At 42.1% G+C, this 14,181-nt stretch overlaps 1 protein-coding gene across 1 annotated transcript in view; it reads right to left on the reverse strand.

Annotated features, from left to right (window-relative positions):
- Nucleotides 1–14,181, reverse strand: part of PIGK (phosphatidylinositol glycan anchor biosynthesis class K) — a 108,564-nt gene that overhangs the window by 76,032 nt on the left and 18,351 nt on the right. Inside the window, exons 8-9 of the mRNA XM_079982578.1 lie at nt 13,667–13,777; nt 9,478–9,650 (exon numbers count right to left, since the gene is read on the reverse strand). Coding sequence (XP_079838704.1) covers nt 9,478–9,650; nt 13,667–13,777 — 284 coding nt within the window. The remainder of the gene's footprint in view (nt 1–9,477; nt 9,651–13,666; nt 13,778–14,181) is intronic.

Below are 14,181 nucleotides of genomic sequence, written 5' to 3' on the forward strand. Positions count from 1 at the left end.
ATGTAATTGTCGCTGACTGGTTGAATGCAGAGGAATGATGGGGAACCCCCAAGGGGGGGGGAAGCTGTGGAACCCCCAAGGGGGAAAAAGGCTCCGAGCTAGGGGATTGCTGCAGGGATGGCAATGAGTGGTCAGAAGGAGAAGACTGGAAGGAGGTGTCAGGGCTTAGTGAGAGGGGGGATTCTGTGGCAGAAGCTGAAGCAAGAGAGGAAGGAGACCAGGAGGCAGAGATGAGTCCAGCTGGAGAAGCAGCAAGTCCAGCAGGTTATTTTCTCCCTTCCAATGAAAATGAACACATACACACACAGAGAGAGAGAGCTTTAATCATTCCTCTTAATTTGTTCATTTTGTCATATTCTAAGAGGGGTGGGGAACCTTCCCCCCCCCTTAAGGTCTGCTTTCCCTTAGGGGTTATCTGTCACTGGTCACATGCTAGAGTGGGTGGGGACAGAGTCACAAGTGAGTGGTGCACCCATAAGAAAAGCCCTGCTGGACCTTCGAGTCTAGCATCCTGTTCTCAAAGTGACCAAGCAAATGCCTCTAGGAAGCCCACAAGCAGAACATGAACTCTCAAACTCAAACTCTCAAACTGCTTGAGATTCCTAGCAGCTGGTTTTCAGAAGCACACTGCCTCCAAACCTCTTTCTTTCCGCTACACCTTTTCTCTTTCTTTCTCTACCGGGCTAATTGTTTGTTTTACGTGCACCCGAGTAGGGAGAAGCAAGGTGGGCACAACCAGCGCACTCACATGCAAACACTGCCATTATAGGTTGCCTTCTGTGTCTGTGACACAGAAAAACAGGGCATAGATATTTTTAGTAAATAAATATTACAGGTGTCCAGTTTTTCGGGGGGCCCCCCAACCATTAGAATATAAGACACGTTACTCTGCAAATCCTGTAGCAATGAACACGAAACCAGTTCAACCATATCAATCTAGCAGTGTGTGAAGGCATTTTGGTTATTTTCAGACTGGCAACTAACTCTAACATTGTTTTTCTTTTCCACATTATAACCTAATGCTGCAAAGTAAATTAAAAACAGGAACAGTTATCTACAGTATCCAAATGTACTCAAAATCTAACCAGTCCCTTCATTTCCTTTTAAAGCTCTTGGGGTTCCTTCTCTGTCATTCTCATCAACTCATTTCCCTTGACTTTTTGATATGCAAATTCCACTCCACAATATTAATTGTGAAATGGTATTTGTTCTATTGATAAAATTGCTGCTCCTCACAGGATTTCTTCCCCATTGCTATTATATGTATGGTGCTGTATACAGCAGCTTTGCAAAGCCAATTAATTGCTAATCAGGAGAACAGGCAAGACAAATACCTCTGACACAGATTACAGGAGAGTCAAGCAATATTATCAGTGTTTAATACATGCACGCTTTTAATAACACTTTTGCTACACAAGATATTTGCTGCACAAATATTTGCTGCCTAAGTCTCAAGTACCACATCCCCCAAAGTTCCATGTTCTTCAACTAAGTTTGCTCCAGTCACAAAAAGCAGGCTGATGGGAAGCTACGGATATGGCAAATATCACCAAATGTGAAAACACAAGTGCCATAGCATTATGTGTTATGCTTAACAGCATATTCATTTACTGTTCAAAACCAAACTATTATCTCACGGTTTACTGCAAGTTCATTATCCAATATAGCTGTAGAACATTTTTTGTGTGGGAGATTTAAGTTTTCAAGACTAGATCAAACCATTTTCATGGTAGCTGCTGCTATCAGCCAGTAGTTCACAGGATACAGTCTAAGGGCACACAAGGCCAAGGTGAAATTCTATTCACTAGATTAGACACCCCAAACTTGAAATGGCAGGATCCCACTCTGCTTCTTACATGTCAATGGGTACATCTCTCAAGACCTTAAGAGCCTCACCAGTCACTCACCAGTATGGCAGTTCTGGCCATACCAAAAGGTAAAGGAACAGCGAATTCCTGAGGATTAGGAGCAGAGGCAACCTGCTTTGGCTTGGTCCACTGCAGCAAGACACCTACCTTAGCACAATCACTCTTTATACTGCCATCCAGATCTGGTGCTTCAGAGGGAAATTCTGGCATGAAACCAGAATGAATTTCCGGAATCCAGAAATTTAGTTCTATCACCTGTGCTTTGAATCAAGTTTACGGGTTTTTATCTCATCACATGCTGTTAATTAGCTAACCAACGCCAGGGTATCTATGTTATTGCCAATACCATCTTGTTAATGGTCCCTATAACTATTTTGCTTTAATGTAATTGGCACTATCTGTTCTTTATACAGTTTCTTCCCCCACGCCCCAACCTTACTCTTCTCCATTACATACACACACAAACACAAATTGTTTCCTTATTTGGAACTGTACTTCATGCGTCTGAAGTGGACTCTAGTCCTTGGAAACTTATGTCATAATAAATTGTTGGTCCTTAAGGTGTCACAAGACTCAAATGAAACATAGAATTGTAAAATCATTGTGTGTTTCTTTCCTTTCCTTGTGAAACTAAACATTTTTGCCACCATTATTTAATGAACAGTTTCTAAGTTAGGTTGGTCCCTATTTCCGATAAATTTGCTACTAGGTACTACTGACGCAGGTGGCGCTGTGGGTTAAAGCCTCAGCGCCTAGGACTTGCCGATCGAAAGGTCGGCGGTTCGAATCCCTGCGGCGGGGTGCGCTCCCGCTGCTCGGTCCCAGCGCCTGCCAACCTAGCAGTTCGAAAGCACCTCCGGGTGCAAGTAGATAAATAGGGACCGCTTACCAGCGGGAAGGTAAACGGCGTTTCCGTGTGCGGCTCTGGCTCGCCAGAGCAGCGATGTCACGCTGGCCACGTGACCCGGAAGTGTCTCCGGACAGCGCTGGCCCCTGGCCTCTTAAGTGAGATGGGCGCACAACCCCAGAGTCTGTCAAGACTGGCCCGTACGGGCAGGGGTACCTTTACCTTTACCTTACTACTGATCTGATCAGATAATGTTGCTATTGTACTACAGGCTCTTTCCTCATAACCTCCAAATGTGACAGGGAGCTTATGCTTGAAAGGAGCACCAACTGAAATTTTCTGCTTGGCACAACTGCCATCTTCTGGTAAGACGTAGACATCTCTCATTCCGACCTAAAGCTTTTAAAGCAGATGGTAAGGAAAATGTACAATTTCCTTCTAATTACTAGACAAGAGTGTCATCTCTGGGATATGTGGCCACCAAGTCCTACTCTCTACAGCCTAAGTTTGGAAACAATTGGGTGATGCCTCAAAAATAAAAATAAAACACACACCCCATTTGGTTTTTTAAAAACGCTGTCAGAGCATCTTTCTTTCAGGCATGACCTTGACTGATTCTAGAGCCTTACACGCTCTAGATTTGATCTTGAAAATGCTAAAATACTGCTAGTATTTTGTAAAATATAACCTTGGGCACCTTTTGGCAGAAAGGCAGAATCAGCATTTTAAATTACGCTAAGTCCTGACTCACATTTTTTAGAAAAAATAAAAATCAATAGCCGGTTTCAAACTATTCATGTTCATGGAAGTTTGACCTATAATCCAACACAGTATGGCAATTAATATGCAATTTCATAAGATTTGAAAGATAATTTTCAATTTATTGATGTGATAATTACAAGTGCTACAGTTGTACATTAAGGAGACATGTTTTCAATAGTGTACCAGAAAGTTCTCACTACAAACTGTAGATTAGTTTTATAACCTTAATTAATTTTGCTTTTCTTGAACTGACCACATTTCAACTGATGATTTCTGTTATTGTGATTGTCTACTTCAAGATCAAGCAAGCAACAGACAAAGCATAAAACAGAAAACAAAAAAGATAGGGGTGGTGAACCTGGCAATGAAAGTTTCCAACTTAGGCACCAGAACTCACAACTAGTATCAGAGTCAAGCTGTGGCTCAAATACATCACAGTGTTTTCCAGGATGAAAAGAAAATGAAGGAAAATGTGTCATCGAGTATGAATAGACTTCCTATATGGCTTGCCTCTGGTCAAATACTCTAATGGCTTACACCACCTGCTTGCTGTTCACCAGTCCATATTTTAAGCTGCCAGCGAAGAACAACACATTTTGTCAACATATACATATATTCAGGCTCTGCTAAAGAGGGAGAGAGTTAAATTACTGAGAGACAATCTTTGAAGCCTACCTGAAGTTATACAAAAGGACGTGCAGTGGTATCGCTGGTTACGTACTTAATTTGTTCCAGAGGTCCGTTCTTAACCTGAAACTGTTCTTAACTTGAGGTACCACTTTAGCTAATGGGGCCTCCCGCCCTGCCACCTGAGCACAATTTCTGTTCTCATCCTGAGGTAAAGTTCTTAACCCGAGGTACTACTTCTGGGTTAGCAGAGTCTGTAACCTGAAGTGTTTGTAACCTGAAGCATTTATAACCAGAGGTACTACTGTATTTGAAAAATTATTACAAAGTTACAGCACTTTGCCACATAGATCAAAACACTCCCTTTTCATTTTTAAAAGAAAGTTTCAGAAAAGTTATCGAATGCGAGTTAAAATTAGAAATAGCTTTCTAATAAAGTTCATCCAACAGAAACTCACATAGAAACACAACCACATAGACAGAATCCACATCTTAGAAAGCAGATTCTACAGTTCAAATCTTGTGAATGTTGCGCAGAAGCCACTATTTGGCTTTTCTAAATGTACAGATTCAGGAAGCCCGTGCATGTCTGAAATCATTATTCCTCTCTACATAAAGTTTACAGTATGCATAAGAGCAGCGTGGGGTTTTCCTGTTGCAGAGTAAGTGGTTTGGACTAATGTTTGCACATAGGGCCCAGAAATATAGTCCAGAAGCTTCACGTGAGTTCAGATATGGCTATATGACTGCTAACTGGATATAAGTATATCATATTACAGGGGATGCCCTCTTTGGACTCCAAGGGGGAGCCTTCTTGCAAGCTGGAGGCACAGCAGGGCTTTGCTGAGGCTTTTCAGGTCTCGTCCCACCCCCCACTTCTGGGTTTCTGGGGCCACATGTATGCATGGTCATGTGTGAATTGAACACGTGCAAATGGGGGGGTGCCTGTATGTGAAGAGCTTTCCTGAAAGGGTTTGAGAACAAACATGGTAGAGAAAATACAGAGTGGCGAGGGAGAAGGACCTCTATTGCTTTACAGGAACAGTTTACTCAGCAGCACCATAGTGAGATATGCCTGCTGATGCTAAAGGAAAATGCAGCATGTGATTGATTCAGGAAACATTTGAGTCCGAGCTCAGAGGGAGGAACCAATTAGGAGAGCAAGTAGAGTTTGAAAAACAACACAAGTATCACAATGGGAATACAAACTCCACATCTATTCAAAATTAAATGAGCAGATTATTTTTGAAAACATTCATCCAAGTGGAATGTCAACTTTTCTCCCACAAGTTTGTGCATGTCTATTATTATCCTATTCATCATACTTCTAAATCTGTTTACTATACTGTTTGAGACTGCACGCGCACACGCACACAGAGGCAATTCTTATACACGCATATGAAGGATGATATATTGGTATTAGCAGTCTACATTAATGAAGAACAGCCCTGCCCCTCCAATATAACTTCATGTAGTGCAATACACTCCCCCTCCAGAGGTTACACAATTTATGGGCTGTAGCAACAAGGTGCAAAAATGCAACATTAAGAAAGCTGCTGGAATCCCTAGTCTGAATTCTGGTGCTTTAATGAGCTGAGCTACAGCTATAAACAATCCTAGAATTGCTTTTAGCAGAGGCTTCCTGGGCCAGAAAATGTGTGTGTGTGTGTGTGTGTGTGTGTGTGTGTGTTTATCCCCAATTCAAGGTCCAGACATTACCAGAAACTTGATATATACAGCAATACAGATCTTACCAGGAACAATAATGTCCTTCTTGGTGTGTTTATATTTTGCCTTCCCTTCATGGGACTCAAGGCACAGGATTCCCAGGTGATCTCTGGCCCAGACCCTGAGCTGACCCAGACATGTTTAGCTTCAGCAAGATTATTACATCATGTGTCTTCAGGCTACAATGTGGACCCATTAACACCTGCATAGCCATACCTTTTGGATGGGGAAACCACATAATTGACACTCTGGACAAAAAAGTCATAGCCAGGAATTCCTCATATCGGCATTCTGTCCATTTTCAAGCTCAGAACAGCTTTCGTGGAGATGATTCCCACATACTGAATAAAACACGGCCGTTATGTTCCTCAGCCTCTATTCTAGCCTACGCTGACTGAGTAGAAAAAATGGAGAAAGGTCTACACTCTATAAGCTTGCCCATTACCAAATTGGCAATGGCTTTCTTCTCTCAGTCTAATATTACTATGGAACAGGGATATCTAACCTTTGAGCCAGTGGGTACATTGGAATTTTGAGAAAGTGCTGTGAGCACCAGTGTGGTGTAGCGGTTAAGAGCGGTAGATTCGTAATATGGGGAACCGGGTTCACGTCTCCGCTCCTCCACATGCAGCTGCTGGGTGACCTTGGGCCAGTCACACTTCTCTGAAGTCTCTCAGCCCCACTCACCTCACAGAGTGTTTGTTGTGGGGGAGGAAGGGAAAGGAGAATGTTAGCCGCTTTGAGACTCCTTCGGGTAGTGATAAAGCTGGATATCAGATCCAAACTCTTCTTCTACTCTCTTCACCAGGCCCCAAGTGGTTGCTGTGGAGGGGTGGCATAACACAAAATGGCTGTCATGTGGTAGGGGATAATGACTACCAAATGTCAAGAGAGCCACATGAAGGTGGGAAATCCTAGAATTCAATGAACTAAGGATACATTTAAGAGGTTACGTTCAATGTAGGAATGGCTAGACTTGAGTAAGAAGAGCAAACAAGTCTCTCATGTACTATTGTGATAGCCTGGCTGGATGCTGTGGAGTGGTGGGTGGCACCAGCTGGGGAACCCCTAAGGAGCACCCCAGGGGAAGAAGGTTCAGAGCCAAGGGAATTGTGATGGGACAACAATGAGTGGTGAGAGGGAGAAGAGGAAGCAGGAGGGGGTGTTGGAAGCTGAAGAAGTAACAGGGTTTAGTGAACATGACGAGGCTGTGGCAGGGAATAGTCCAGACTCAGAGGCAGAAGCAGAGGCTGGAGTAGAAAGAGGTTAGGAGCTGGAGGGGCAGGCTGCTGAAGAAGCCAGAGAGTCTCCCCCGCCTGCTGCATCCAGCTCCCCTCCCCCTGGGTCTCTTAGGACACACAGAAAAATCAAAAGCGCAGAGTTTAGTTGTGTGTGAACAGTCCGAGACTGCTTGGGAAAAGCCCGGGAGAGGAGGAGCCTTAGAGGGTGGTGGAAGGCAGGGACTTTCATTCCTCACAACTCCCTTATTGGAGCAAGACCTACTGGGGAAAGCTGCTGGAAACACTAGGCCTGTGGTGTTTTGATTTCTTGAATAAAGAGTTAACTTCACTGACACCATGGTTGGATTTGGTTGCTAACCTACGGTTGACTCCAGCTCCTGACAACTGTGGAGTTTTATGGGGATACTTACTAAGACCTTTTGCAGGCACCACAGGAGGTACAGTCAGGCACACTGCTGTCCACCAGCACAACACTGTCTACCTCTGCTCTGTACTGAGCACAGCCAATGAGGAAGCAAAATAGTGGGCTAAAATTTCCTTTTGCACCTACATGCACCGTATAATGACCCTTAGCATCAACTTCAAGGATCAAGGTCCATGAAGAGGCAAATTGCAGAACCTAAGTTAATATGGCTGCTCCATCCCCCACTCCCCAAACACAATTACTATTCCGATGGGATAAAGAGATGGAAGTTTTTCAATGTTTATATGTAATATGATAAAGAAGATTTATATTATTTGCAGCATGAGGGAATATGCTACATGGAAGGATTAAGATCAGTGGCTACAAACTGGACAAAATTCCACTTACTGCTTTGAAAGAGAACCACACATTTGAATAATTGGCTGTAAATGGTTTGTGTAAACATTTTGGTACTACATTAGAGGTAGATTTCTGTAGCATCTAAGTATGTGCATGTATTAAAAGACTTTGGAATCCTTACAACCCAGTTCTTGCTTATCCAAAGTCCTTCCAATAGATGGCAATACAGCACCATGAATAAAATCAATCTACTGAAAGTTTAAATTCTCTAAATCCTCAATGCTTCAACAGAGGAATCCATTTTAAACTGTTTATTTCCATTGCATACACACTAGCCTATAAGGTAAGCACAAGATTTATAGCGTTCTGTCTAGAAACAGGACACACCTTCCCATTAGACTGAAACCACAATGTTTAGGTAGTATATTGAATTTGTGTGTCCCAGAATCAGAAAATCACTCTCATGTTGAAGTAGAAACAAAGAGCCTATATATGTACGTAGCTCATTCATATATACAGCTCATTCATCAACTGATGCCTTGTGAACTGCCAAACTGCTTCTACAGAAAATATTGAGGTCCCTGTGGTGTTTGACCTGATTCACACATGCAAATCACCAGTTTGAAGTATGCCTGTGTGATCTCACCCCATGAGACCTTTCTAGTCCTCAATACATAGGGCTAGTAATGGACATACTGGTATCTTAGCACAATACTGGTTTCCCCTCTGCACTACAGCCTTTTAAATGCATCTGTTTGAGGGGGTTTATTGGTTTGTTTTGCTTTTGTTTTATTATGTATTTTGTGATTTCATTTCATATTTTTATGTTGTGAACCACCCTGTGATCTTCAGATGAATGGTGTAATACAAAGTTAATAATAATAATAATAATAAGGTAAAGGGGCCCCTGACCATTAGGTCCAGTCGTGACCGACTCTGGGATTACGGCGCTCATCTCGCTTTATTGGCCGAGGGAGCCGGCGTACAGCTTCCGGGTGATGTGGCCAGCATGACTAAGCCGCTTCTGGCGAACCAGAGCAGCGCACAGAAACACCTTTTACCTTCCCGCTGGAAGGTATATTTATCTACCTATTTATCCACCTATTTATCTACTTGCACTTTGACGAGCTTTCAAACTGCTAGGTTGGCAGGAGCAGGGACCGAGCAACAGGAACTCACCCCGTCGCGGGGATTCGAACCGCCGACCTTCTGATCAGCAAGTCATAGGCTCTGTGGTTTAACGCGCGTCCCATAATAATAATAATAATAATAATAATAATGCTTCCATTGAGATCATTTGCATTGTCCTTCCTTTATTCCATGTAGCAATTTATCTTCTATTTATCCACAACCCCTACAGCCCCTGTGGCTCCCACAACAAAAGCACAAATACCAAAGTTAATATTCACAATAGAAAACAATTCATAAAACGAGCAATGATTTCTGCAAGTGCCATTCTAAGCACTGCCTACTGTTGCTTAGTAGGAACACCAAGCAGGTTTATACACACATTAACATTCTCAACACACACACACAAAAGACTTGAACTCTTAGAAAAATCACAAATGCCTCGGAATTTTTTTTTTTTTTTTTTTTTTTGCGTAATTAAGTCAAAACTTGGAAATAAAATAAGCAAGATACCTGGTCTCTTGAGGTGCTAAATTAGGATCCAGAGAAATGGTCTCCGTTGTAATTTCTACTTTTCGTACACTTCCAAAGAAATCAGTTATCAGAACATTTTCAGGATCTCTCTGAAACAGATCTGTCCGATGTCCAGGTGTAGACACACACAAACTTTTAGGGCACACCTGAAACTATATAAAGGAGGCAAATGTGCATTGGTCAAAACAGGTGCTTGCCCCAATACTACACTGGTAGGTGAGGGAGAGTCAAAGAGAAAACAACTGTCGACACTGTGTTCATTTCTACTGAATGTCAGTAAATATGGTCAACGGCAAGCCTGCAGACTTTGCAACTTACCAAGCTTAATGCAGCCCACCGGCAACATCCAGGTTTTCATTCTGCTTTATTGATGAGCTTTTGTTCTGCTTTTAATGCCAAAGCCAAGCACACATTTCCCAGATTAACCTAAATCAGGGGTGGCTAACCTTCAGCCTTCACCATGTTGTTCAGCTCCTCCTCTCCCACCCACAACTGATAAGAAAAATGGCCATGCTGGCTGGGGACTTGGAGTCAACATCTGGAGCGCCATAGGTTAGCCATCCCTGACCCAGATTAAAATTAAAAATTACTTCTGTGCCACTTCTTAGTGACTTCAAGTCACTTAAGGTAACTAAGCTACCTTAGTAGGTAGGTAGCTGCCATGTTAATGGATCAAAACAAAGCTTGCAGTGCTCGATTAATTGGGCACGTCTCCAAATTTACCCACACATTTTCCAACCTTCCATTTCATGTCCTCCGCTTGACTCGCCTCCACACCTCAGCTTGGTGCATGTCAAAGCTTTAGTTTGTTGTTAAGTGAAAAGTGGGTAAGCAATAATTTTACCTTTAAACCAAGGTTTGATGCAACAGCAAACAAAGGTTTGCCCCTACTAGGTACCGAGAGAGTAAACGACGGCTTATAAGGGAAGAAAAGAATGTGTGCACAAAGGACAAGATCGCAGAAGCCAAACCATCTTTTACAAAGAAGAAGAAAAGAATGTGTGCACAAAGGACAAGATCGCAGAAGCCAAACCATCTTTTACAAAGAGTTTACCAACCCCTGTGCATGTGTAGTTTGAAAGAAGTCCTACTGTGTTCATTGAAGCCTAACCCCAGAGGCACATGACACTGCAGCCTTAGTTTCCCCTAAATAAAAATTAACGTAGAACTTTAAGCCATGAAAGGAAACGGCTTGGAAATCTGTCCCACCATCAGCAAGTTACAGACTAAAATTTCTAACTGGTATATCATTTTCATACTGCCTTCCAGATGGCAGCTTACATACAGTAGTACCCTCGTACCCTCGGGACTGCCTCTCCTGGTATGCCCCACAGAGGACCTTATGGCCCGCAAATAATAACATCTTGGAGGTCCCGAGCCTCAAGGAGATTAGACTGGCCCCAGCCCCGGCCTGGTGGAACACTCTGTCACAAGAGACCAGGGCCCTGCAGGATTTGACATCTTTCTGCAGGGCCTGCAAGATGGAGCTGTTCCGCCAGGCCTTTGGTTGGGGTTCAGTCTGACTCCCTCTCCCCTTTTATAAGAACTTGCATGAAAGTGGCCTCCCAGTTTTTCTCACAGGCTCATATAAGTTCAGCACAAACTAATCTGCAGGTTGCCATCTGATTGGATTTTATTCTGATCCTGATCTGATTTTAGGATGTATTTTAATTGATTGCCTGATTTTATGTTAATGTGTTATAAATTTGATGTTAGCCGCCCTGAGCCCAGTTTTGGCCGGGAAGGGCGGGGTATAAATAATAATAATAATAATAATAATAATAATAATACTTGCTCACTGCTGCTGAATTCTACAGACTATGAATTCCACAGAATACAGACAAAGTATAGCAGCCAATCTGATCAAAACTGCAAGATCAACTTAGTATTGTGCTACTTGGCTTGTACTCAAGATTCTTTATCCCATACTTGTGCCTTGTTAAGATAGCATTTGGCTGTAATTTAAAAATAAAAAGCTTTGTCCTCTCTGTAGTTAGAAGGCTGAGTATTAGTCACTGCCTCTGTTCTGTGTCACTACCAAACCTGTCAGCGTGGGCTGTTTATTACAAAATTAATGCCATCTTATTGAACAATAAGACTTCACCAATCTCCATAGTCAAAATGCTGGTAAATTCTTTTGAACAGCTGTGCATTCTATTATGAAAATAATCAAATATTATATATCCACTTCACAATTCGTATCTTTTAAAAGAGCATGCCAGTAACCCTTAATGTAAACTAAAACCCATCTCTAGAATCTGCAAGACAGGATATAAATGCATTACATGGACCTCAAAATCTCTCACTCAAGAAAGGCTACATTATAGACATGCAAAAGTACTTGAGGCATGTTATACCCAATCCTCTGGGATGTGCATTTTGCTGCCTTCCATTGCTGTACCATATAATCTGATTACACTTATGCAGTCAGGTTACTTTTATGACAAGGAGAGGTATTCAATGCTAGTCCTACTCAGAGGAGACCCATTTAAATTAATAGACAGGACTAACTTAGGTTCCTTAATTTTTAGTGGGTCTACTCTGAGTAGGACATAGCTGACTACAAACAAGGGAAGCAGAGTATCTCATTTCAGTGCTTATTTTTTTAGCCTTGTTTCATGCGTTTGGATCATGTTAGAAAAAACAGCGCCAGGACCGAGACTTGACTGCCCATCCCAACAGCATCAATTGAAGTTTTTCAGCATATGCGGGTCAACTTGTCTCATCAGTGTCTCCGAACACATGCAGAAGGCACCAATGTGTCATTGCACTTGGGCTCCATAAATCAGACGTTTAGAATGGTCTCTACTAATCGGCTATGATGTGACTGCCTAGCAGATTTTTTAGTCTTGATTTTTTAAATAAATATCAGTAGCTGGTATAGCCTTAGGGTAGTACTGTATCTGAATAAGTTGTACTGAGTGAAGACCCACTGAAATCCTGATTAACTTAAGTAAACTGATTTCAATGGGTCTCTTCCAGGTAGGACGTAGATTGGATATCACTATTTATACTAATTTATATTAATTACAGAGCAAGTCCTACTGAGCTCAGGAGGACTTGTTTCTGAGTAAACATGCTTGGGACTGCACTTTTAATTCTGTTCTACTTATGAAGCTCTCTGAAGGCTTTTTGTCCAACCTTTCTAATACTGTCTATACTGCCAGGAAGCAGCTCTCCAGCAGAGGTCTTTCTTACCACCTTCTATCTGATGCTACTGGAGATGACAGGGATTAAAGCGGGGATCCTCTACATGAAAAGCATGTGCCACCCCCCAAATGATCTGTGGCCCCTATTCCAAGCTGTGATTAGCTTTTATTGGCAGCAGACTAAACGTCTTTCCTTCTGCAGTGTTGGATGGCTGGTTGAGAGGAGTTCCCTACCAGGACAGACTTTGCTCGTGTGCTCAAGACATCGATTCCATAAAACATATTTTGTTGCACTGTGCAAAATATGAGCAAGCCAGGGCTGAACTGATATTACCCTTGCTGGTACCTTTCCCGGGAAAATCAGAGGCTCACTATGTCAGGTTCTTATTGGAAGACCAGACAAACACTAGAACATTAGCAGTGGCAAAGTTTTTATCAGTGGTTGCAAGAACCAATGATCCCTATATTCTGAACAAAATGCTTGTTTAACCTCGAGGTAGGCTGTATGAATTGTGTATTGCTTTGGAACGATTTGTTGGGTCTCTGGACAGTAATAAAGATTGATGATGATTTATTGGCAGCAAACATAACTGCAGATAGGGTTAATAAGAATTTCCACTGAGTCCAGGAACTGAAACAACAGCTCTGAAGCTTAGCTCAAGTCACTCGTTTTTACAATAATTAAACTGAAAGGCAGCATTACATGTAGTGGACCAATGGCTTGCAAAACTTCAGTGTTTAATGGCACTAAATCAAAACATAGCTTTATTGCAAAGATTCAATGGCCTAATGGAATTAGTTTCTTTAATTGTGCAGTGTATAAAATGTTAGATTGAAAGCTAAATCAGGTAAGCTTGGTCAAGTCTGATTCTCAGTCTCATAACTGAAAAAAATATGAATAATCTCATCCAGGCTGGGAAACAGGTGGTTGTTAAAAAAAGGGTTATATTAATTAAATGCAGCAGCCTTGCAAAAGTTGTGGTAGAAACCATTGATAAAGCCAGTTAACTAGTACTTACAAGGTCATTCATATTGGTCTGGCTAGCTGGATGGATTTCTTCCAAGAACTCCAAGACATAAAATGTGTATCTGTCCATCAAATGAACTCCAATCCCAAGATCTGGTTGATGCTGAAAAATCAAAGCACAGAATTTTTTGTGAAGCACATTCAGTGACAATCGTGTTCAGCACTAAGGAGTGAGGTGAAAAGCCCCACATCGACGGCGTGCTTATAAGTTACCTTCTGTGGACAGTCTAATTATCCAAAATTCAATGACTAATCATTAAAAAGCCATCATGAGAATCCTTTTTTTTTTTAATTGCTTCTTCTACCATGATGTGCTGCCCAATTGCTTAGAACAGTTTCTCCAACCTGCTGCCTACAAGATGTTTTGAATTACAACTCCCATCATCGTTGTCCATTGCTCATGCTGACGGAAGTTGAAGGCCCCAACAAGAAAAGTATCTTGGAAATGCTGCCACTGATCAAATAAATGCCCCCCCTTACTCCCACCATTTTGTCCACCAACCATGT

The sequence above is a fragment of the Podarcis cretensis genome (assembly GCF_951804945.1).
Source record: "Podarcis cretensis genome assembly, chromosome: 6".
Classification (NCBI taxonomy): domain Eukaryota; kingdom Metazoa; phylum Chordata; class Lepidosauria; order Squamata; family Lacertidae; genus Podarcis; species Podarcis cretensis.